Source organism: Cynara cardunculus (genome assembly GCF_001531365.2).
Source record: "Cynara cardunculus var. scolymus isolate 2C chromosome LG 2, CcrdV1, whole genome shotgun sequence".
Taxonomy (NCBI): Eukaryota; Viridiplantae; Streptophyta; class Magnoliopsida; order Asterales; family Asteraceae; genus Cynara; species Cynara cardunculus.
In genome coordinates, this window is record NC_037529.1 from 6500941 (window position 1) to 6525308 (window position 24368).

The following is a 24368-nucleotide window of genomic DNA, read 5'->3' on the forward strand; positions in this document are numbered from 1 at the left end:
CCCTAGTTCATGAGTTTGAGATGATGAAAAACTCAAGTGTTATGAGTATTGGTTTAGCATGCAGTAGTTATGAGTTGTAGAGTAGAGGGCGTAATTAATGGTTATATAAATGTTATTAATTATCGGGATATCCTGAAAAGCAAAATAAGAGGAGGAGATGCCTAGATTTTTTGATTGGTAATAACAAATTTTGTAACGAATCTCTAATTATCTCCCTCACAAGATCCGAACATCACTCGCACCCTGCCCCTGCCTTTGCCTTTTCTGCAAACAAAACATTCACACAATTATTAGGCTATAGCAATGGGTGGTATGCTGCCCAACCCAAACAATGGCACCCTCCCCCTCCTCCGCCCAACACCGCCCTCATTCTACCTCCCTCCGCAACTCCCTTTCCTGGCTTTTCCTTTCCTTGTTCTTCCTCTACATCCTCTACTATTCCACCATCCTTTTCGAACCTGCACCTGTCGTCGACACCACCACCAGAACCACAACAACTAACACCACAACCGACTGCCACGATCACCTCTCTGCTGCGGAAAATCTCCAAAATCCCATTTCCTCCTCTAACACCACCATACCTGAACCATTATCAACCCAACCGGTTCTCCGTTTTGATACCGAACTCAAACATATTGCATTCGGGATTGCGGCCTCATCTAGACTATGGCGGAACAGAAAGGAATATATCAAGCTATGGTGGCGACGTGGGGAGACCAGGGGGGCTGTTTGGCTAGACAAGCATGTAAAAACCATGAAAAATGAAAGCCTACCCGACATCCACATCTCTGAGGATACCTCAAAGTTTCCATACACAAACCCCGATGGGGATAGGTCCGCCATCCGTATATCTAGAGTGGTTTCCGAGACACTGAGACTGGAAATGGAGGATGTGCGGTGGTTTGTCATGGGAGACGACGACACTGTATTCATTGTGGAGAATTTAGTGAGGGTTTTGTCTAAATATGATCACAATCAGTTTTATTATATCGGGTCTACGTCAGAAAGTCATTTCCAGAACATGTTATTTTCGTACGGGATGGCTTTTGGTGGCGGTGGGTTCGCCATCAGTTACCCATTGGCTGTGGAGTTGGAGAAGATGCAGGACCGGTGTCTTCATAGATATCCTGGTTATTATGGAAGTGATGATAGAATGCATGGTTGTATGGCTGAACTTAATGTCCCACTCACCAGAGAACCAGGATTTCATCAGGTTAGTTTTAACCACATCTAGCTGTCATTTGAGAAGACATATTTTTCATAGGAAATTTGTTTTATAAGACATTTTTTTTCAAATAAAGTCATATGAAATGACTAATATGATGTTTTATTTCAAAATTGTCCTAAAAAAGGAGGCCCAAAAGCATTTTATCAATTTATTATTGTAACACCTTTACATAAATGCAAGTCCTATAAAGCAATCTACTAAAACTTAGCTCTAGATTTACTAATTCTGTTTACTGAATGTGCAGTTTGATGTGCATGGGAATCTCTTGGGTCTATTAGCAGCCCATCCAGTAACTCCATTTGTCTCTCTCCACCACCTAGATGTAGTCGACCCAATATTTCCAGGAATGACAAGAGCTCAAGGCATCAAACACTTGCTACAATCGACTAAGTATGATTCTGCAAGTATCATACAGCAGTCCATTGGCTACGACAAGAAAAGGCAATGGTCCATTTTGGTCTCATGGGGTTTTGCCATCCAAATTATACGTGGAATCCTATCTCCAAGAGAGCTTGAGATACCTACTCGCACATTCCTAAATTGGCACAAAAGGCTCGATTACACAGCATATGCATTCAACACCAGGCCTGTCACAAGGAACCCATGCCAGAAGCCATTCGTGTATTACATGAGTTCAACTAGGTATGACAAAAGTAAGGGGAAGATCATTGGGATCTATACTCTTCATAAAGAACGCTACCCTCATTGCAAATGGAAGATGGAATCTCCTGAAACTATTGATACAATCGTGGTCTTAAAGAAGGAAGATAATCTTCGTTGGACAAAGGTACATATGCTCTATCTAATGTACGGATCACTACTATAATGCCTGACATGTTTGTTATCCGTTGTTCATCTGTTTTCAGTTTTTTTTCACTGTCTTTTTTCCAAATCCGCTTAGTAAAATGTAGAAGATTTCTTAAAGGGTTTATGCATACAAGGTATATACACAAGCAAAAGACAAGAAAAGTGATCGATCTCTCATATATTGCCAGTCTGTTCCTTGTTCATCTGTTTTCAATTTCCCCATCCTTTTTCACCATGCCCCCTTCTCCAAATTCGTTTGGTAACATGTAAGAGTTCTTACAGGGTTTATTTACCCGTCAAGGTATTAGACAGAAGAGTGATTTATGTATGAACAAGGCGTATACAAATCTTATTAAAACATAGTTCTATTGCATCCATTTTCTGACTGTTTCATTTTTATGTCGCAGGCACCAAGGAAGGATTGTTGTAGAGTGCTGCCTGCTCGTAAGAAAGGAATTCTATACTTGTGGGTTGGTAATTGTCGAAAAAATGAAGTCATCGAGTTGTAGACTACTAGAAGGATTCCCTAGTTTCTCATAGATGTATCACCCCCTCATCACATACTTGGACGGCATAGGGGAATAAGGATCAATGCCAGTGCTGTTTTTCAAAGAAACTGAACCTTAGTAGATTCATATTGTTTCCCAGCTTCCAAACATATCATCAACAAACTATGAAACCAAAATTTGATTAATCATTGTAGCAAAATAGTTGCAATTTTCTCTTTTTTTCCTCTCTCTTTTTCTTTTGGTACGTATCCTATGTGTAAATTCTGGATTGAAACTTTGTGTATGATTTCAAATTTGCATATGCAGTCAATATTCCCTTGATCTATATTTTTCAGTGCTAAGGTATAACAATATAAACTTATCTTGTATTTGTTCTTCTATGTATGCTCCTACTTTAGTCTAACTATAGCAGACATTGGATGAAAGAAAGAGAGACTAGCAGTTTAACAGTTTCCCATACAGAGAAAAACCAGAGGAAGATCCTTACCTTGATCAGCCTTCTCCATTAGACTGTTGTGCAGCTTCACTGCTTCTGCCTAGATATGAAATTCTTGGCTCTTGAGAAACCCAGAACAAGATTTTTGCATTGTGGGAATCAGAGGATGATGCATTTAGCTCATGTGAATCAGAGAACAACTCATTGGGGACATGAGAATCAGACAAAGACATTTGGGTCATGCAAAACTGAGAATGGGGATTGTAGCCCATGAGAAACTGAAAAGGAGACATTTGGCTCATGAGAGTCTGTTAACGATGCATTATGATCATGGGAATCCAAGAATGACACATTAGACTGATTAGGAAGAGCTTATGAGACGAATAGCTCATCAGGAAGCCACAAGAAACCATCTGGTGAACTTTCTAAGCCAACACAGTAAGATCAACATCGGTTGGTTCGGCCTCTGTTGGTGATTTTAGTGTCATCAAGCCATTTAGTATGATAGGGATTAATGTGAGACAAACCAAAATTATAGCTATAATTCGATCCCGGAGGTGCGGAGTGCAAGCTCGGATAAGTTAAGTTGATCTCGGGGATGCGGGGGTCCAAGGGCAGTTCCCCTGGCGGGGGTTGTTTTCCAGCCAAACACCCGAACAGTCGCGTCTATTGAAAACAGACATGACTTCCCGCCAAAAATAACCGACTTAACCGCCGGTGGCTATATAAGGCTTCATTCAGTTATTGCAGATTATCTTCTTCGTATATACTGTTACTCTGTCGGATTTTTGTCTTTGAAGGAGCATAAACAAGCAAGATATTATGTGTTTGTGATCTTGGATTTTGCCTGAAATTCAGATTTGTTGTTCTTGGATTATCCCAAATCTGATTTCGTGATACCCCAGACAATAGGGTCCAAATCACAGATTTTGAAAAGTGTTTTGTACACAATCCTTGAATCATCCAAGTAATTTTGATATTTTGTTTCCAAAATCTAACAGCCTCTTCGTACAGGGGACGAAATTAGTTGTCACAAAACAAGTAAATGATTATCGGATACAGTGGTTTTAACAACTGGGATATTCAACAAACTTTAATAGCACAAAACACCATTAAAAATGATCAAATTCATCTTGTCCACAATTCAATATGATGTTGTACAGAGTATAACTCTCAGCCTTTACAACCTAGAAATTCCTCTTCATCAACATATGATCATAGCTTCCTAGGGTTTTATAATCGTCTAATAATCAGATTGATATCCACGTTTGCCATTATTTACAATTTACAACAGTCAGTTACTTGTAGTCAATGCCTGATTACCTACAAAGCTAACTAAAATAAATAAAAACACAGTCACAAACACACTCACACTCACACTCACATGGCGATAGGTAAATTACACTGACTAGCATAATTGGAGGGACGAAAATTTGAGCGAAGTCGAAATTATGATTGATGGTAAGATGATTATAGGATATAGATAAGAAAGAAATACCAGGAGAACTGAAGTAACAGAGGATGAGGAACGAGATGAATCCGATTGTATTTTACCACTGATCTTGAACTCCAGTTCCGGTCAACTGCAGAAGCCGGATTGTAGATGAGAAGTTCGCCATGATTGCTAGTGATCTGAAAACCTGCATCTGATGATTGATGAAAGAGGTTTGATTTCAAGTTTTGGTTATTTTGTCCCTTCGACGCTTTTCGGCGCCAAATCTCTTTGCACGTGGCCTGTAAGAGCGAACAAGCTGAACCGTCTCAACAAAAATCATCATTTTAAACAGAGTAAATTATGTTTTTAGTCCCTGTGGTTTTTTGAAAATTGTTACTTTCATCCTTATGGTTTCAAAATTACTTATTTCGTCCTTGTGGTTTGTAATTCGTTTGTTTTTTGTCCATCTTTACAAAAATCCGTTAAGTCCAGGGTATTTTCGTCATTTAACCCAATTCTTTAACTTTTTGATTATCTCTATTTGTTTACTTCTTTTTTCTTATTTATTTCTTTATAGATGCCATCTAACACGCCCATTCCGGTGAACCCAACCTACCTTCTTCGGCATAACAAAAGGGTGTTTAGGATTGCTTATAAAAATAACTTATTGACTTATTTCAGTGTGATACCGGTAATAAGCGTTTTTGAGTGTTTAGATAAACAAGCTTATACCGGTGTCAAACCGGTAATAAGAAGTTTTTGAAGAAGTTAAACCATTCTAACTTATAATAAGTTGATAAGGACTAGTCTAAAAAAACACAAGTTGTTTCAAATAAGCAAATCCCAAACACCCCTAAATCAAAAACTTAAAAATCAACAACAAAATCAACCATCAGGGCCGGTCCTAAGATTTTTGATGCCCTGTACGAAAATAATAAAAAATGCCCCAAAGTCTATTTTTTTAAGCCAATAAAACAACAAAACATACGATTTTTTAAAAAGTTTAGAATTTATTCAAGCTAAGTGTCTCATCCATTTGTTGATTTTTATTAATTATAATAAAAATATACAATTGGGGGGGGGGGGGGGGGGAACCAAAACCCTAAATACAAAATATAGAATGATAAAAGAATAAATCCTAGATTAAGATCGTCTTTGCTTCTTTTTTAGTTTTTTTCTTTTCCAAATTGAAATTAGTAAAACAGAAACTTTATTTCAATACATAGAACTTAAAAGACAAGGAAAACTATTAGTTTTAAACTAAAATAGTAAATTACATCCAAATTATTGTCATTTAAGCAAAAAGTAAAACTCAAAAGTTAGAGTCTAACAACTAAAGGCTAAAGGCCTATCTCTTAGCAGCTTAATAGCCTTAATAGAACTAACAACTTATTCACTCAACTATACATGACTGTTTCATAGTAGCTTAATAATATAGAAAGTGACTTATCCAATAAGCTTATAGGAGGAGCTTTATATAGAAAGCTAAGTTTTTTTTTCTCCAAATATGTCCCTTCTAACTAAAAAAACGCTCCTTACATATGCAAAAAAACTCTCCTAAACAAAAACTTTTCCAACTTATACAAACAAATTAATTTATACAAACAACTTTATCCATATAGAACTTAATAAAAAACCAATCAAACGGCCCCTAAATCTGATGTGGTAATGTCAAATCTCAATGTAAATAAAAGTCAAAAGAACAATAATAAATTGTAAAATTCATAATCTATATTACTGTACATTGCAAAGAACAAGTGTCCCATAATTAAGACAATATCACAATATGTTGTTAATGTTGTGCAGTATGCTCCAGTTATGTTGATACAATAATGTGCCCATGTGCATTGAAAATTTCAATTATCAGATATTTCAATATGCAAGAGAAAGGGACTGTTTGGCAGTTGCTGAATGATTTGATGCAAAATGATTAAGTGGTCAGAATGATTAAAAGACTCCCATGATAAAGTGCAAAATGAAATATTATTATTTGGTAATTGTTTACAATAAAATTAGCGCGCTTAATGGTTAAAAGAGACTCAAAATACAAAATCATTTAGAAGATTTTAAAACCATTAAGAGACAGATTTTTTTTTTGTCAAACAAGATTCACCTTTTAACAATTCAGAGATTGCCCTCTTAATTGAACTATTAAGAGGTAAACGAACATACCCAAAGAATCATTATCAATATGACAAAAGCCCCTTAGCCTTAGCCTAGTAGGTCAGTAACTTACACGACCACACATGACCCAACTTTATAATAATCAGTTAGAAATTTGGATTTTTTTTTGCATTTTTTTAAAGATTCATAAATCATAATATGACTCACACAACAACTCGATAAGTTCAATCAACTTGATTATGATTTGTACCGATTTGAACTCTAACATCAAGCACCTTAATTCAAAACCTAGGTTTATCTGGGAATTTGTTCATTCACTTGTGATATGTCTGTTACAATTAATTAGCATTATAGGATGATATTTTCGTTACAATCAATTATCTTGATGAAGTTAATTAACGACGAAACATGTTGAAGGAAATTTACAATGTGAAATGTCTTGTGGAGCGGAGAAAATTGTGTGTCAGATGAAGCATGATGAAGGTTATTTCATTATCTTATCGTTCAATTTCACGAAATCTTAAAAAATATGGTTTCATAGGATGCTTTGAAGCTCTTCAAACTGGAAATGGTGCTTTGGAGTTCTTCAGTTCGGCTCTCATGTGAAATATTTTGCACTGCAGTATATTGAGGTATCCCCTGTAGCAATTAAATTGTTTTATAGGCATATCTTTGTTCCTACATGCCAAATTTCAGAAAAATTGGCTTTCCTGTGGTTGAAACCATTAACAATCTCCAAGAAAATGCTCTTCAAACGCTTGCTAGATTCTCTCTCTCTCTCTCTCTCTCTCTCTCTCACACACACACACGACTTTGCAATCGTCATCCACAGAAAGGGAGTTGGGAACTTGAGGAACATGTAGAAATATTTCAAGCCTTGAAAGAGACCAAATGGCACACTACAGAAATGTCAATGCAAATTGTAGTACTTTTCTATGATCAATAGTTGAGAAAATCATTAAATTCTTATCCTTCCATGATTATCTTAATTTCGATTTGTGTGGCATATTAAGTCGTGAGTGCCCTTTTAGTTATCAATAACAAGTCCAACCATTGCGGAATTCAGTTTTGAGATTCAAAAAGTTCAAGAATGGTTTAATTCTGTAGCTGTGTCACAAAACGATTTGTGGTATTTCTCCAGAGAGGAATTCTAAAAGAAGTAATTCAAAACAAGTTCTAGGAATTGAACTCTGTTGTTGTACCATTAGAACTTGATACTCCAATCGTTGTGTTTTTTATTCGTAAGATAATATGTACAAGCGGATTTATCGTCTAACAAGAAACGATATATTCTAGAACCTAAATATATAGTTTCTAGATACATGATCCTACATATACATATTCTACGATCAGGAAATTCAACTTTCTACCTCATCATTCCTTTCTCTTTTTAGATAAGCAGAAGTTGTAGTTTTCAATTTGCTACCAATCTGGATCTACAAAACACATGGTTGCCCAGCAGCCAACATGCATGCTACACAAACAGCAGCATTACAAAGCTATACAATGAAGGCTCTAGTTCTTAGAACTTTGATAGAAACCTGCACACCTATATATACTGATTTCTAATATCAGAGAAGGTATATTAGTTTCCATCTAGATTTTTCTAGAAATTCTCCTTGTGGAAATCAAAGCGAGTCGTGTTTTGTAGACTAAATTCCTTGCAGAGATTGCTCAGAGGTCTTGTCAGTGCTCGAGTTCCACAGTAGAAAACACCTGCACTTCATTGAAACGAAGATTTCAATAATCACACACAGAAACACAAAGTCTGATACTAATTAAAAAAGATTGTGACGCACCAATTTTAGCACCCTCATGCGTAGTTGCCAAGGTGTGGAATACCTTTCTCCAGTTGGGTCTTGCAAAATGCGTTTTGATCTGTTGTGGTTTATTTATTATTAATTAGAAATTTAGTTAATCCCAGAATTAGGGTTTCTGATCTCTCACACACATATCTATCTATCTATCTATCTATCTATCTATCTATCTATATATATATATATCAAGAAATTGAGTTTATACCCGACTCTGAGAGACAACATCAACTCCGTCTTTGGCATGTTGCAGAGATTGCACCATAGAAACAAGTGCAGATCTCACATCACCTTGTTCATACACACTGGTCAGGTAGTTATGCATTTCGATTATGTTCTGTAACACATATTCCGAACCCCCATCAGAACAAAATTGATAGTATCCTTCAAATTCGTATTACATATGGGCAAAAACTAACAGTGAAGGTTAATTAAGGACCCACCTCGTGATCATGGTCTGCGATGTCATCCATTACACCTTTGAACCATTCGAATGAACCCTGCTCCCTTGTTACCCAATAAAAGTAAGCTCTTTTATCCAGATTTTTATTAATATCCCCCGATTTCTGCATAGTAATACAAAGATTTTCTTGTTTAAATAACGTGAAACTCAAAAGTTTAAACTGGGATATTGCTATTTTTTCTTACTGATTGTTTTAGGTGGTGTAGAAGATCATTTAATATGCTGATGAAAGGAGTTGCTCCAATACCCAGACCGATCAGTAATAGGACGCTGTACTCCCTGTAATGTTGAGCTGGTGCCCCATATGGTCCTTTGATGTAGATTTTAGGATAGCTATCAAAACACAAAGGGAAAATATGATGAATTATGTAAATAAAAGATGTGTAAAAGTAGGTGATTTAGGCTATTCTCTGTGTCACTCACATTGCTTGTGCTTCTTTTATGCTGATTTTGGCATTAGTTTCCATTCTGGCAAGACTTCCTGCTACTGGGTTCTTCATCTGAGGCTCACAGGCCTGCATTTCTGCGTTTTAGAATTCAGATCAAGAGAGAACGGTTGATGAAGAGCGAGAATTAAGTGAATGGAGACGACAAGTGTTTGAAACCAGTTAATTATTAGAAAACACTGTTTGACCTTTGCAAATTCTTCCCTAAGCGCTTTCGTCCAGTCTCCCAATGTACGAATGTGTACACTCAAGTAGTTATCTCCGGGTGCAGAAGTGATGGTGAAGGGATGCCTACCACATTCAGAATTCACATTTATGGATCTTCTGATTAACTTCTGTTTTTCTTTTTCAATTTTAGGATTTACTTACCATTCGAAACGCGATATTTGTGGACAGTGTACAAAGAGGTACATTCCACTCTTGTACTTGAATCCAGGAGGTTTGGTCATGTAGAGTGCTAGCACATTTCCGGTATATATAATAGCCTGCGTTTCCATAACACGAAGAAAAATTAGGGTTTTCTCTTGGAGAGCAGAAAAGATGAGCGTTATAGAGCATCATGATCACCTTAATAGTGTCAACGCGCAGTGTATGATCAGTGGTAATGAGTCTCTCACTCGCATAACACAGCATTGGAATCACGAGATACATCCATGTCTACAAGTATGTTGGTTTGACAAAATGTGATCAAACTCTAGTTTCATGCTTATCCAAAAGAGACACTAGAACAAAATGAGTTTTTAGGATGCCTAACCACCCTTGAGCGACCTAATAATGTACTTAATAAGACTTACATTTATAACACCAACGACTCCGAGCTAGTCCTATACGACGATGTTACAATAAATTGTTGATTAGGACAAAGTTAGGAGACCTAATAAGTTCTATTGGCGAAGTTAATAGGACACGTGAAATTGTCTTATTAGTCTTTTTGTATCCTATTATAGATTGCGCATAGAACTTGTTAGATTGCCTAAATTCGTCTGAACAACTATTAGTAACTATCGTTTCACTTGATTCAAGTATTCACCGCCTTTAAATGGAATATTATCAAGCACCCTCCACATTTGATAGTATTTATGGTCCTGTAACGCCATTGTATAAGACACACAATTGTTGGCCCTAGAACTTTCCTGTCAAGTATTCTATTAAGACGACCATGGACGGTGGAACATCCTAAAAGACCCATCTTATTGCATTGAGCCGGGAGTTTAAAGATAAATTATCAAGTGACATACAGTTTTGTTGTACCATCCTCGGGTGAGGACTAAGAACCAGCCATGAACGATCAACAAGAAGTAAACGACGATTAGCAGATGATGAGTGTACCAAAAGGACGTAAAGCCAGCTAAATTGCTGAATGGCTCAGGCAACTTAACAACATTTCTCCTGAAAGAACTTGTCGCGAAGAGGAAGCAAATGGCCATCATAATATCCATGATAATTCCAGTAAATCCCGGGATGCTTAGTACTAGGTCCAGGTAACTTGGTTGTTCCGGGAACAAATTTCCAAAAACAGTCGTGAACTGGTTATTAGGGGTAGTCGATAGCCTCACGAAATTACAAGCCATATGGGCCACCGTGTGAATCAAGGTCCCTATCGCAATAGCGAGTGCTATTATTTTATGGAAATTGATGTTCTCATCCACGGGTAATAACCTGCCGATAAAAGTTTCACGAAGGGCTGTAAGTGTTCTTCGGCAGACAGGAAGGAGAATGAGCGCCATATTGAACTTCAAAGTTTCGCCCGCGGCCTTGGCTGTGCAGCTGCAGTAGCCCAGGACTTGGTACGAAGGCATGAAAGTATATTGGTGGAACTTCCATAGGAACAGCGCCATGTTAATTTCCCAAAATAGAAACAATATCCAGACTATTTTCCAATTGTCAAGTGTCGATTCAAAGATTCTCGTACAGTATTTCCTTACTGGGTTCCGATACTGTTCTGGGATCATGGTTTTTTCTAGATCGGCTGCGTCATCAGAGCTCAAGTTGCTTGTATCCTTAGCTGTGCCTTTTAGCAACGTCTCAAGTTGCCACATCTGTTTGACGATGAAATTAGAAGAAAAACACCATGATTCTAAGTTCCAATATGCTGAAGTAGTTTTGTTCATATATTACCTCTATGTAGCCGTAGTGATCAGGGTCGAGTTGTTCCATGATTAAAGCTGCATATGTTCCGGCGTGGTTCTTGAAAGTTGAAAGCTTGTTGGCCGATGCACTCATTATTAGGACCTTAAACATGAGGAAATTAAACCAGAAACTTCGAACTTAGATTCACGATTGAGATTTACACTGCAGCAACAACAATAGGACGTCTAAAATGTCGAAGTGTCCTAATAAACTGATTTATATAACTTGTTATTGGCTGATGCACTCATTATTATGGCACTTGGACATTTTTGACGTTCTAGAACCCGATTTTGTTGTAGTACGAGAAGAACAAAAGTAACGATCATAGATAATGGGTCCTTAATTTGTACCTCTTTTACATCCTCCTCTGTTAGCAAACCATCCCCATTCTTGTCACACCTGAATAGAATTTCCGTTATTAGCCGCTAGTTTGACACGGTGCAGAAAAACTTGAAGAACAGACTCGATAGAACTGCAATTTTACATATCAAAGAAAATCTGAACGCGAGTATGAAGGTCCTCTTTCGTCAATTCCATCCAGAATTCTTTCACTTCTTCTTTCGTGATCCCTTCAGATGTATCGATCCCCTTCCGTCTCGCAAGTGCATCAAACAATTCCCCAGAGAACTCGTTCCCTTCTCCCATTCCTGTAGCGAAACACAATAAGATATATGATTAATCAAAAGAGGTTCGTAACGAAATAATTCAAGATCTAGAAAGATGTCTGAATCGTTATCTAACCAACGCAGATCCCAAATTTTTCTCTAGGTAGCTTCCCATTGGTTGAGAATCGCTGAAATCGCTTATCGATAGCCATCCACGCATCCCCTTCTTTTCCGGTCATGACCCGATCAAGAAACCGCAATCCATTAAGGCCTCTAGCTGCGCTTGAGACTTGCCGTTCCAACTGTGGTACCTCACCGGGCAAACGTCTTCTTCTGCCAGAAGTTGCCTTGCTAGAATTCCTGCTTAGCCTGCTTGAGGTCGATAATCTCCCTTCCTTAAATGATGACTTTCGACTTGATTGTTCTCGAGAATCACTTGATATGGATCTCCGTTCAGCCGAATCAAGATCCATCTTTATTAATTGCTATTATATATATATATGTATGTATGTATGTATGTCTTCTAGAATGTAAACAAAAACGATTGTTGCATTCTATCTTCAATTCTCTTGTGGAGATACGATGTGTTCTTAATGATGGCCAAAACGAATGAGGGAAGAGTTTATAGAAATGAATGGGAGATAACCAACAACTAATGAGGGGAAAGGCTTTAATTTAAATAATTAGTTGTGGAGAAATATATGGATTCCTATATTTCAGGATTTCTATAATTCGCCAAAACTCGACATCCGAAAAACTAGAGCTTTTTGTCGGAATACAACCAACAAGTTGTTTTTCAATCGTTTTTATCTGTCGTTTGGATGTCTGTAACCGTCTTAATTGAGTACTTAATGTCGTTTTATATGATCAACAACTGAGCGGCTTTTATGGAGTTGAATAACCTAAAAACCTATATCCTTACGAAACAAATTTCTAAAAGTTTTAACAACCAAGTTCCGTTGTAATGCATAAAATAACAGTATACCAAATGGTTTTTGCCCTAGTGGTATTGTAGTCTTTAGCCTCCTAGGAGGTTAGGGGTTCAAACATCACCAAATGTGAGGAGGGTGTGTGTATGAGTTTATTTGTTGCATTTGTTGTATGTAAATATTATATACTTCAAAAAATAAAATAACAGTATAAAAACAACGAACCATATGTTGTTTTTATACAATTCAATTTCTCTCTATATAATATTGAATAAGGTGCGTATCACAATCACTACAAAACAAAGAGGTTTCATGGACGGAAAAATCCGCCGGAAAAAGCCATCACTGGCGGATCTCATCACTGAAAAACGCTGTTCCCATTCTTATATATTCATCTATGTCGAAAGATGTCTCCCAATTCATTCAACTATTGACTGCAACTTCCAATTAAGGCGCATAGAGGAAAAGCTACAGGATCATTACGACTTCTAAATCGCACACTCAAGTTTGCACGACTTATATGTGATTTCTCAAGTCGTGTAGTAAGTCACATACGACAAGGTATCTGGAATTGGACAAGATCTCGTGCGATCTACCAATTCGCCTACAGATCACATATACTACAATTAATGATGGGGTTTTAGTGCCAAATTACTCATATGAACTATTTTGTTACCGGAGGTTCACATAAGTTAACATCCTCACATATCTTAACATGAAATGTTAGCATATGTTAACGTATGTGATAATGTAACTTCAATACCAAAGTGGTTGTTACGGTTCGCACAAAATTTTCGTCGGTAACTGAAAATTCGCCGGTAATCACGACCACCGTCCAATTTTCTCCAGCAACGAGATCTGCCGATAAGTTGATGATGGCTTTTCCCGGTGGATTGCTGAAGGATTTTTACAACGGTGAAGAAGTCTCGTTATTGATACCTTTTGTTGTACAATGGTAAAAAATTCTATTGCAAAAAATCATTTTTAGGTAATGATTTTGGTGAAGGATATATTGTTTTATAAATAAATAAAATTAAAATAAATACACATTGTATTTTCATATTCTTTTCTATTATATACTTAGATGCAAATTACCAATGTAATTATCATTTACATATTTATATTTTAATAATATTATTAATATATCATTTTCGTTCAATCACAAAATTGGAGGATAGATAATAAATAAGGTTGAGATAATTAAGAGCATCTCCATCAACGACTGACTGATATCTGAACCTGTGACCTGCATAGGTTGCCCTCGACTCACGAAGAGGGTAAAAGGCACAAAATTGGGTTTATAGGACGCTCCCAATCTCTAATCGTCCCAATAGACTGCTTTATAAGATTTAATTCATAGGACCAAAATATAAAGCGTTTTATATAAATGTGTTGTAATAAGTTTATATGACGTTTTTGGACGTCTTAACAAGTTTTTGAGGACATTTTTAATATAAAGTGTTGCATTAGCAACTTTATAGAACATTTTTGAGAAAATATCCTATAAACTCAATTTTTATAGGACATTTGTTTTTATACAACAATTTTTCAAATAGCGTCCTATAAAGTTGCTAATGAGACGTTTTATATTAAAAATGTCCTAAAAAACTTATTACGACATAAAAAAAAGTCATACAAACTTATTACAACGCCTATAGATAGGACATTTTATTTTTTTAGTCATATAAACTAAGTCCTATGAAGAGGTCTATTAAGACACTTAGAATTTGAGAGTATCCTATAAACCCGATTTTGTTGTAGTGAGGAATCGCACGACCTTGTCTCACAATGCCATGTCACGAACCCAAGTTGAATACTTGTTTTAGCCCATATATCATGTGCTTTAGGAGATATATACACAAAAAAACAGTGGTTTTATCAACGACCTTTATTGTTGTTAAAAGTCTCCATTTATCCTCAAAACGCTTTATAAAGATGATATGTCGTCGCTATAGCTTGTACACGAAGCTTTCGTCGCTAAAGACACGCCGCTAAGACTCACTTTTCTTGTATATATATATATATATAATTAATCAATATTTTTAACCTGTCGATGTACGCTATAGTGCACCAATGTCATTTTCTCCAAAATCATTATCGAATGAGGTTTGTTATTAGTGTAATTCTACAGAGCGAAGACTCCTGATCCTAGCTAGCTAGTTTTCTTCGGTTAAGTAGTGTAAGTTCCTCTATATATGAAATTGGTTGATGCTCGTTTATTCTCTCTTCGTGACCGAAAATGATGTTATCTGTGTTTTATATATACACATTCAAGGTGATATATGGACAATCTGGAAAAACTTGTGTGGGCGTTGGTTGATATCTGAAAAGAAGTCCCGACAAAAATAGAATGAAGAAGAGATAACAGTTGGTTAATTTTTGACATGCGTATATAAAAGAATTATTAGATCCAATATCTAATATCATGAACTAATCTATATGACATGATGCATATATAATGTCATGCAACCATTTTAAATAAAGAACTGATTGGAAAAAAGTAGAAGTACAAGTGTCGAAGAGAAAATGACAGTATTTTTGTCAATTTAATGTTAGAATGAACCATTTAGAATGGGTATTAGAGATTTCAACATTGTAGAAAAATTGTTCACGTATAGATGTATTGATGAAGTTACTACGAGGAATTATGGAATTCATGAGATCAGAAATCGTTGAACAAACATTTTTCTACGAAACCCGAAAGACGTACGTCATACGATCATAGAAACCTCGAAGAAATATTTTTTTTACATTTTTTATTTACTTTGTAAAACTTTAACATTTATAAAGAGTTTCTTATGAAATCTTGTTTTTTAGTACACTGCAAAAATTGGATTAGATGGAACCCTGGTACATATGAGACATACGAATGTGTCCGTTGGAGGAAAAGAAATTAAAAAGATGAGTGATGTCAAAATGTTTTAGCAATTTGTTATTATTAACATGATTTGTACATAAGAAGTTGTGTTTAACTCAACTTCTGGTTTTCTGTTACATCCACCAAGTATGCACACTACAACAAAATTGGGTTTGTAGGACACTCTCAATTTCTAATAGACCCTTTATAGGGAAAAAAAATGAAGTGTCATATCTAAAGGTGTTGTAATAAGTTTATATGACGTTTTTTGACGTCGTAATAAGTTTTTTAGAACACTTTTAATATAAAACGTCCCATTAGCAACTTTATAGGACACTATTTGAAAAACTGTCATATAAAACCAAATATCCTATAAAAAATTGAGTTTATAGGACACTTTCTCAAAAGTGAGAAAGTGTCCTATAAAGTTGTTAAGACGACACTTCATATTAAAAATGTCCTAAAAACTTGTTAAGAAGCCCAAAAACGTCATATAAACTTATTACAACACCTTTAGATATGACACTTTATATTTTGGTCATATAAATTAAGTCCTATAAAGCTGTCTATTGGGACGCTTAGAGATTTGGGGTGTCCTATAAACCCAATTTTGTTGTAGTGGCATGTATCATTTTTGCTTAATATTAAAAGGTTGCTATTATTTTGTACTTCCTAAAATGTATGTGCAATAATGTTTTCTTGCTCACATATACAATGAAGATTAATATTATTTTTGTGATGTTACATACACTAATAATCATGAACTTATGATTGCATGTAAAAAATAATACGATAAACTTATGTTTTATAAAATCATTTGTATAGTTTAAATAGGTTTTATTTCATGTTCATTCGAAACGCCCTTGTTGATATTTCATTCAACATGATTAAATCATTTAAAAAGGTTAAAAACTAAAACTAAATAATTATAATATTAATTAATGGACAAATTGTATAAAAAAGTAACACACTTTAACTTAATTCCTATTTTGAGTAACATATTTCCAAAACTTTCATTTTGGTACTAAGATGTAAACATTTAAGTACTCGGGTAATCGGTTGAAAACTATTTTTAGATTAAAAAAAATTCATGTCACTAACCACGTTAGCAAATAATACTGAGTTAGATACCACATTACTCGTCACATCAGCATGATAATCGGTTAATGCTTCAACTGGTTACCCGAGTACTTCAATGTTTAAAACTTTATATCTTAGATACCAAAATAGAAGTTTTGAAAGTACTTTACATCTAAATTAAGAATCAAGTTAAAATACGTTGCTTTTTCATGCAATTAAAATTAAAATCAATAGTAATAATAAGTCAACTGAAGTCTGATATATGGTTTACAAAACATTTAGGAACATGCTTCTACTTTCTTCTAATTTTAGACAAGTAACTTAACAACCTTCAAGTTTTCCCATCTTAGTCGCTTATTTTCTCCCCTTCATTTCCATTTCATTCTCAACTACACGTTTCATTCTCCATTCTCATTCGTTCCTTCCTTCCTTCCCAGTTYCCATTTCCAGAAGAAGAAGAAGAAAAATTCTAACTTTTAATGGTCGACGAATCGTTCGAAAAGATAAGCACGTCGAAACACAATGAAAGGGCCGGATCTTGAGAGCGTTGAGATTGACCCGATAAACAAGCAATATCCGCAAGATGTCAACGACCAAAAATCATTCTTGGCAAATGCAAAAGGCCGTGCGTCAAAGCGTGTCACCTCCATCAAGGACCGTGGCGGGTTGCTACCAATGTTAAGTCGTAACACCAGTAGGGCAACATCTATCCGAAAGAAGCAGCCACCGCCAGGTGGAGGAGGACCGCCTAAGATGGGACGGACAACCTCCAGCGCAGCCAAAGGGCTTAATAGTCTGCGGTTTCTTGATAGAACCGTAACTGGAAAAGAAGGGGATGCGTGGAGGGCAATTGAGAGACGGTTCCATCAATTCGCGGTCGATGGAAAGCTTCCTAGAGATAAATTTGGAATTTGTGTTGGTAATTAGAAAGATATCAAAATGTTCTTGATTAGTTTGTTGAAAATTAGCTAGTTTTTGTTATATATATATATTTCTGTATGTATAGGAATGGGAGATAGCATCGAGTTTGCGGGTGAATTGTACGATGCCATGGCTAGGCGTCGGAATATAGATGGTGATGGAGGTCTAACTAAAGAACAAGTGAAAGATTTTTGGCAAGAAATGACAAAGAAAGACCTTGATGCCCGTCTTAGTATCTTCTTTGACATGTAAAATTTACCTTTTTTCTAGAATCAGCAGCTTAATTAATGGCTTAATGAGTTAATTAAGCTTTTAAACGAGTTGATTAATCTCAGGTGTGACAAGAATGGAGATGGGATATTATCAGAGGAGGAGGTAAAAGAGGTGAGAGCTTAATTAATCAATAAACAGCCAATTTAATTATGCTTAATCTAATTTTCTTTTAGATTTTCGTCTTATTATTCGTAAAAGCTCAAACTCGTGCAACTCTCCTTGATCTTTAAGGTACTTATAATGAGTGCCTCGGCGAACAAGCTTTCAAATTTCAAGAACCAAGCCGGGACGTATGCAGCCCTAATCATGGACGAGCTCGACCCTGATCACCGTGGCTACATTGAGGTTAACTTTTTAACATGCCATTTTGGCATATTTCTTGTTCCCTACTATAAAATAGGTCTTTTAGGATGTTCGACTGTTTTATAGAGTACGTAACGAGACTTTTGTAAAGTTTTATGAACAACAAATTTGCATCTTATTCACGATAAGTTGTTCGGACGAAGTTAGGCTACCTAACAAGTTCTAGTCTTTTTTGATCTCAAGACATCTAGACATCCTATAAGCCTTTTTTGTTGTAGTGGTTGATACCGGGCTGATTTCTAGTCTTCTAAAGTTTATTTTTTGGGACAGATGTGGCAACTCGAGATCCTGCTAACGGGCATGGTGACAAAGGATGAGACGAACCCCAAATTAACGAAGAATGATACTAAGAATCAGAATACTACTAATCTAGCAAGAACGATGATCCCACAAAAATATCGAAACCCGATTACTAGATTCATCAATGAATGGATCGAAGCTATACAAGATAACTGGAAGAGAGTATTGGTGACACTCTTTTTGCTTCTGCTTAACATTGCGCTTTTCGCGTGGAAATTCCATCAGTATACCCTAATGAAATCGTTCGAAGTCATGGGTTATTGTGTATGTTTGGCCAAGGCTGCAGGCGAGACTCTGAAGCTCAATATGGCTCTAATTCTCCTCCCGGTTTGCAGAAAAACACTCACGGCCTTACGAGAAACATTTCTAGGCAGATTGCTCCCATTTGACGATAATATCAACTTCCACAAAGTCATCGCTGGTGCCATTGTTATCGGCACTTTGATTCACACCTTAGCCCACATGTGTTGCAATTTCATAAGGTTGAGCACTTGCCCACCCAACACTTTCAATCGTGTTTTTGGTAATCTGCTTCCGAAGCAGCCAACATACATGGACTTAGTACTAACACTCCCAGGTTTGACGGGCGTGATCATGGATATTATGATGATCTTTTGCTTTCTTCTAGCCACAACTGCTTTCAGAAGGAATCTTGTCCATTTGCCATGGCCGTTTAATCATCTAGCCGGCTTTACGGCCTTTTGGTATGCTCATCATCTTCTGATCATCGTTTATATCTTGTTGATCCTTCATGGTTACTTCCTAGTGTTCACCACCGAATGGTACAAGAAAACAGTAAGTCCTCATTCTTTCGCTTTAGTTTATCGATCTATTCGATTTGAACAATCTGCAAATTTGAAATTGACCAAATTTGATTAAACCAACTTACCTTGCAGACATGGATGTATCTCTTGATCCCAATACTGTGCTATTCAACGGAGAGAATCATTACGTCCTACGATCAATGCCATAAGGTTAATATCGTTAAGGTGACCATAGATGCCGCTCTCATATCATGTTTTTTGTTCTTTATATTCACCTATGATGAAATCTGCTTCTGATCTGCTCTTTGTATTGATATATAATTCTTAGGCTATCATATATTCCGGAAATGTGCTAGCACTCTACATGAGCAAACCTAACGGATTCAAATACAAGAGCGGGATGTACCTATTTGTTCAATGTCCAACTTTATCAGGCTTCGAATGGTATGTTACTTCGATCTTAACAAAACCAACGAGATTAACCCTATCCGTTTCACGTCTTGTTTCTAGTTTCTTCGACTTTTAGATGAAGTTTGTGAGCTCAAAGAGATTTAATATCGAGATTAACCAACGAGATTAAGCCTAATATTGTTGTTCTAGTGGATATTGATAATTGCAAGTTAAACTAAAAAGATGTTGATTTGTCGTCACAGGCATCCGTTCTCCATCACGTCTGCACCTGGAGACGACTACTTAAGTGTACATATTCGTTGTTTGGGAGACTGGACGACAGCCCTCAAAGACGAATTCGCAAAGGTAAAGGAACATCGATCTTACAGCTAAATAAATGCTCCACAATTTCATATATCTAGTCTTTCTTTCTTCCATCTCCATCCTCTTTTTCTGTTAATCTGAATTCTAAAACACAGAAATGCAGGCCTGTGAGCCTCCACCAAAACCTCAAGTTGCTGATGCTGCTGCTTCAAAAGCTATGAGAGGAAACCTTGTTCGATTGGAAACTCGGGCAAATACGAATGTTCCTCTAGAGGAATCACAAGCAATGTGAGCCGCGAACAACGCTAGATTTAATTTCTTCATCTTAAAAACCTTTCTTTTCGCTTAATACCGTCTTCCTGATAGATCAATTTGCTCTTCTAGTTATCCTAAAATCTTCATCAAAGGACCTTACGGAGCACCGGCTCAAGATTACGGGAAATACGACATCCTGTTACTAATTGGCTTGGGTATTGGAGCAACTCCATTCATTAGTATTTTAAAAGATCTTTTAAACCACCAAAGGGACTCAGTAAGTAGTAAAAGTAGAATGCTAAATATTGCCTTAAAACATGAGGGTATATATGCTAAATGTTTGATTTTCTTTTAGGGTTTTGATCATAAAGGTCCTGATCGAGCATACTTCTACTGGGTGACAAGGGAGCAAGCATCGTTCGAATGGTTCAAAGGAGTTATGGATGATATAGCAGAATATGATAAAAACGTAGGTTTTTAAGCAAAAGAAATAACTATTCACATGTTCCTTATGATATGAATAACGCTAAAGTTGTATCTAAATGGGGCTTGTGAATATTGCGATTCACAGGACATGATCGAAATGCATACATATCTAACCTGTGTTCATGAAGAAGGTGATGCACGATCCGCACTCATTGCCATGGTGCAGTCTCTGCAACATGCCAAAAACGGAGTCGATGTCGTCTCGCAAAGTCGTGTATGTTTTCTCGATTCTTTCCCTTTTTTTTTTCGCAATCGAGCTTGATTTCTGGTTCTGAAGAACAAACTAAACCATAACAGATAAGAACACATTTCTCAAGACCTAACTGGAAGAGGGTATTCTCAACTTTAGCAGGCAGACATGCATCGGCTAAAATTGGTAAACATCTAGATTCAGTATGTGATACTATGTGTGTTTCTTGGTAACCCTTTGATCTGTGGTGGTCTGCAGGTGTGTTCTATTGTGGGAGTCAAACGCTCACCAAGCCATTGAGAGAACTTTCGAAAGAATTTAGCATAGAAACCTCGACTCGCTTCGACTTCCACAAAGAGAACTTCTGAAAAGGAAATGAAACCATTTTCAGTTCTCAGGAAATTAACATGCCCATCTAGAAATAGACCTGTCGTTAGGTTTCGATCCTCTCGGTATGTTCGTAAATAGAGTGTTAAATGTAGGAATAACTAGTCTTGTTAGAAAGAGATCGATCGTTTCGTAGCTACTTCTGTAATGTGACTGTCTTTTAAGTTGGTGATCATAACAATACGTCCATCGATTATCTCGTGATCTCTTTCTCAATCGTCTTGTACGTGTTACGAGTTCCAGAAGGAGAAGACCACCAATCTAATATCGATTCAAACGAGTAGTTAATATTAAGGTAAAATTCTTCGACCAAGACTTTATTCCCTGAAAGTAATTCGTAAATTCTTCATCTGCAATATCGTCAAATACTTCGTTTTCAGTGCAAATCAAGATCCGACTGATAATTGTTGCTCGATCTAGTACCGAGGATGAGTATATCTAGCTCTGTAGCTCATATACGATGCTGCTAAGTTACGGTGGATTACTATAGTTTGTGATCTTCGCGTAGATCGGCTACATATATATGGCGATGAATCATATGTTTGCGTAGAAACACATTGAGATTGATCTACACTTTATTCGGATAAGGTTATGTCTCGAACCTTGCTTGTTCGATACCGATCATGTGTCTATTGGTGCTCAACTTGCTGACATTAATTTTCACAAAAAGGTTAACGAAATGCTCGATTTGCTCATCTATGATTCATAAACCTTCACATCGTACCAAATGTTTTGCTTGCAGGGGATGTTAGATATATACGATGATACGGAGATGGTGCCATGTGTCCTAGTTAGTTGAGGTAGTTATGAATTAGTTGAGGCGGTTTAGTTGTAGTTGTGGTTGTTAATTATCATGTATGTAGTATAAGTGTACAATCCAGAAAATTGCATTAAAGTGGAATCAACTTTGATGTGATTTTTATTTTAACGAACCAACTTTCAAAACCATCATTTTAAAAGTTCAAGTAAAATTTTCATTTATTTAAAGGTTCCTTTGATCTAGTGACCTACTAACGATGACATGGTGTAAGTAAATGCCAACTAAATGGTCGTTTACCAAACGCTTACTCGGGTAAACGGGTAAACGTTTTATGGTAAGAACCCAGAATCTTATCAGGTAAGAGCGATACCAGGACCAAGAGTCTTACCGGTAAGTGAGGTTGACAACTCTTACCATGGTTATCACTTACCGGGTAAATTGTTACATACGATACATTTTTTATATACTAAAATCTCACCTGGTAAGCAAGTGATGGTGTTGAATTTTACCGATAAATGCTTACCTGGTAAGTGTTTGATAATTAAATGTAGGAGATTTATAATGGTCCAATCTATTACTTTAGTTTGGGAATTTGTTTTTTTCTTTCTAGTGGTTGGGTGATTTCGAAACAATAGATATGATTTACATTGGAATATCTTTATTGTCTGTTTGGATAACCATGACCGAAGATAGTATACCTGAATGAACTACCTTGATTACAAAATAATCGACGAATAAATAACCCAATAACAGATACAAAGAACTAAATCCGAAAATCTTTCCGTACCATCCATTCGATGTAATCTGTACATGTTTTCAAAAACTTATATTTTTTATTTTGAAATTATTTTTTGTGTTCATAATCGACAGTCAAAGATGAGAACTGTCGATTAAAATGAATGCAATATCATATTAATCCATTACCAATACAAACGCTTTGATCATTGTCTTCACTTCTGGAACTCGAAGTCCGATTGTCATCGTAAACCATTTTAACTTTCTCATTCCCATTGTTGTCGATCTGTTTTCCAATAGGTTTATCCATATTAGCTTGGACGGTATCGAAAACTTTACTATCGGAAATCCTTTAACAATCACAAATTCAATAATATTATAGATAGATAAATCAAATACCAAAAACAATCACAAATTAAAAAACAAGATCAATATTAAATCATCATCAATTATGAGATTTTTATATTTTGCAACTCTCAATTAATGATATTGGAGTTACACAAAATGGTAAAATTGTTTAATTACTCTTGTCATTAACATATGAGATGTATGTGAACCTAAATAAAAGATTGATTTTCATTGGTTGAGCTTGGTTAACAAAGTTAACACAATAATCTTGATTAATATTTGAACCAAGCTATATATATATATAGTTTGATTCAAATACTAACCAATTTTTTTGTGTTAACTATGTTAATCAAGCTCAACCAATCATATTCTATCTTTTCCTTTGGTTCAAATGTAACTCATATATTAAATACAAAAGTATTTAAGTAATTTGTCATTTTATGTAACTTCCAAATAATTAATTGGGAGTTACAAATTTGAAAATACCATAATTGAACATGATGCAATATTGACATTGGGGTTTCACACGTGTTCATGTGTGTGTGTATATATATATATATATATATATATATATATATATCACGTTCAAATGAAAACCGTGTATTTCTAAGAAACCGTGTAAACTAATTTCGACCAATAGAAAATTTTCATTTTTTTCTAATTAAATTTAATCAATAAGGGTATTTCGGTCATTCACAATATTTTCAATTAAATATGAAAATTATTAATAAATCTTAATTTAGGAAACGTAATAAATGAAATTTTATAAATGGTAACAGTTAAATATTTAATTATATTATAATTTTAAAAATTTGAACTTAATATATTGTGATGCGATTGAATCTGCTGGTGAATCTTGAAGATTGTAAGGCATAATGTAATGAATTCATCAAATCATGATTGAAAAAATAAATTAATAAAAATGAAACAGGTTTCATGAAAGTGAAACTGGTTCATGTCATAATTGAACAATGAGTAGTGAAACATTTCCATGGTGAACCCGTTTCAT

General features: G+C 35.8%; 3 protein-coding genes across 3 annotated transcripts; 2 read left to right on the plus strand and 1 right to left on the minus strand.

The window, feature by feature from the left end:
- The first annotated feature begins 331 nt into the window (after positions 1 to 331).
- Positions 332 to 2544, plus strand: LOC112505641. Its single transcript, XM_025109526.1, has 3 exons — positions 332 to 1213; positions 1473 to 2015; positions 2443 to 2544. The coding sequence occupies exons 1-3, from the start codon at positions 332 to 334 to the stop codon at positions 2542 to 2544; spliced, it is 1527 nt and encodes a 508-aa protein (XP_024965294.1).
- Positions 2545 to 8145: 5601 nt separating this feature from the next.
- On the minus strand, positions 8146 to 12470 carry LOC112505645 (putative respiratory burst oxidase homolog protein H). The gene is made up of 14 exons (XM_025109537.1): positions 12134 to 12470; positions 11877 to 12039; positions 11743 to 11791; positions 11381 to 11494; positions 10501 to 11301; positions 9830 to 9919; positions 9632 to 9747; positions 9451 to 9553; positions 9240 to 9331; positions 9002 to 9149; positions 8797 to 8919; positions 8562 to 8690; positions 8339 to 8417; positions 8146 to 8255 (listed from the first exon to the last, which is right to left on the minus strand). Exons 1-14 carry the CDS (start codon positions 12468 to 12470, stop codon positions 8146 to 8148), a joined length of 2454 nt encoding a protein of 817 aa, XP_024965305.1.
- A 4915-nt stretch (positions 12471 to 17385) lies between these two features.
- On the plus strand, positions 17386 to 21497 carry LOC112507533 (putative respiratory burst oxidase homolog protein H). The gene is made up of 15 exons (XM_025112165.1): positions 17386 to 17448; positions 17518 to 17782; positions 17870 to 18032; positions 18120 to 18168; positions 18289 to 18402; positions 18691 to 19515; positions 19617 to 19709; positions 19813 to 19928; positions 20138 to 20240; positions 20362 to 20486; positions 20583 to 20730; positions 20809 to 20922; positions 21025 to 21153; positions 21237 to 21315; positions 21388 to 21497. Exons 1-15 carry the CDS (start codon positions 17386 to 17388, stop codon positions 21495 to 21497), a joined length of 2496 nt encoding a protein of 831 aa, XP_024967933.1.
- The last annotated feature ends 2871 nt before the right edge of the window (positions 21498 to 24368 follow it).

Coding starts and splice junctions, on each gene's coding strand:
- LOC112505641 (XM_025109526.1), top strand. CDS start 332: ATGGCACCCTCCCCCTCCTCCGCCCAACACCGCCCTCATTCTACCTCC. Junction 1,214..1,472: donor GAGAACCAGGATTTCATCAG/GTTAGTTTTAAC, acceptor CTGAATGTGCAG/TTTGATGTGCATGGGAATCT. Junction 2,016..2,442: donor ATAATCTTCGTTGGACAAAG/GTACATATGCTC, acceptor TTTATGTCGCAG/GCACCAAGGAAGGATTGTTG.
- LOC112505645 (XM_025109537.1), bottom strand. CDS start 12,470: ATGGATCTTGATTCGGCTGAACGGAGATCCATATCAAGTGATTCTCGA. Junction 9,150..9,239: donor ATAAAAGAAGCACAAGCAAT/GTGAGTGACACA, acceptor GTGTTTTGATAG/CTATCCTAAAATCTACATCA. Junction 8,418..8,561: donor ATGTTGTCTCTCAGAGTCGG/GTATAAACTCAA, acceptor AAACCACAACAG/ATCAAAACGCATTTTGCAAG.
- LOC112507533 (XM_025112165.1), top strand. CDS start 17,386: ATGAAAGGGCCGGATCTTGAGAGCGTTGAGATTGACCCGATAAACAAG. Junction 17,783..17,869: donor TAAATTTGGAATTTGTGTTG/GTAATTAGAAAG, acceptor CTGTATGTATAG/GAATGGGAGATAGCATCGAG. Junction 18,403..18,690: donor ATCACCGTGGCTACATTGAG/GTTAACTTTTTA, acceptor TTTTTGGGACAG/ATGTGGCAACTCGAGATCCT.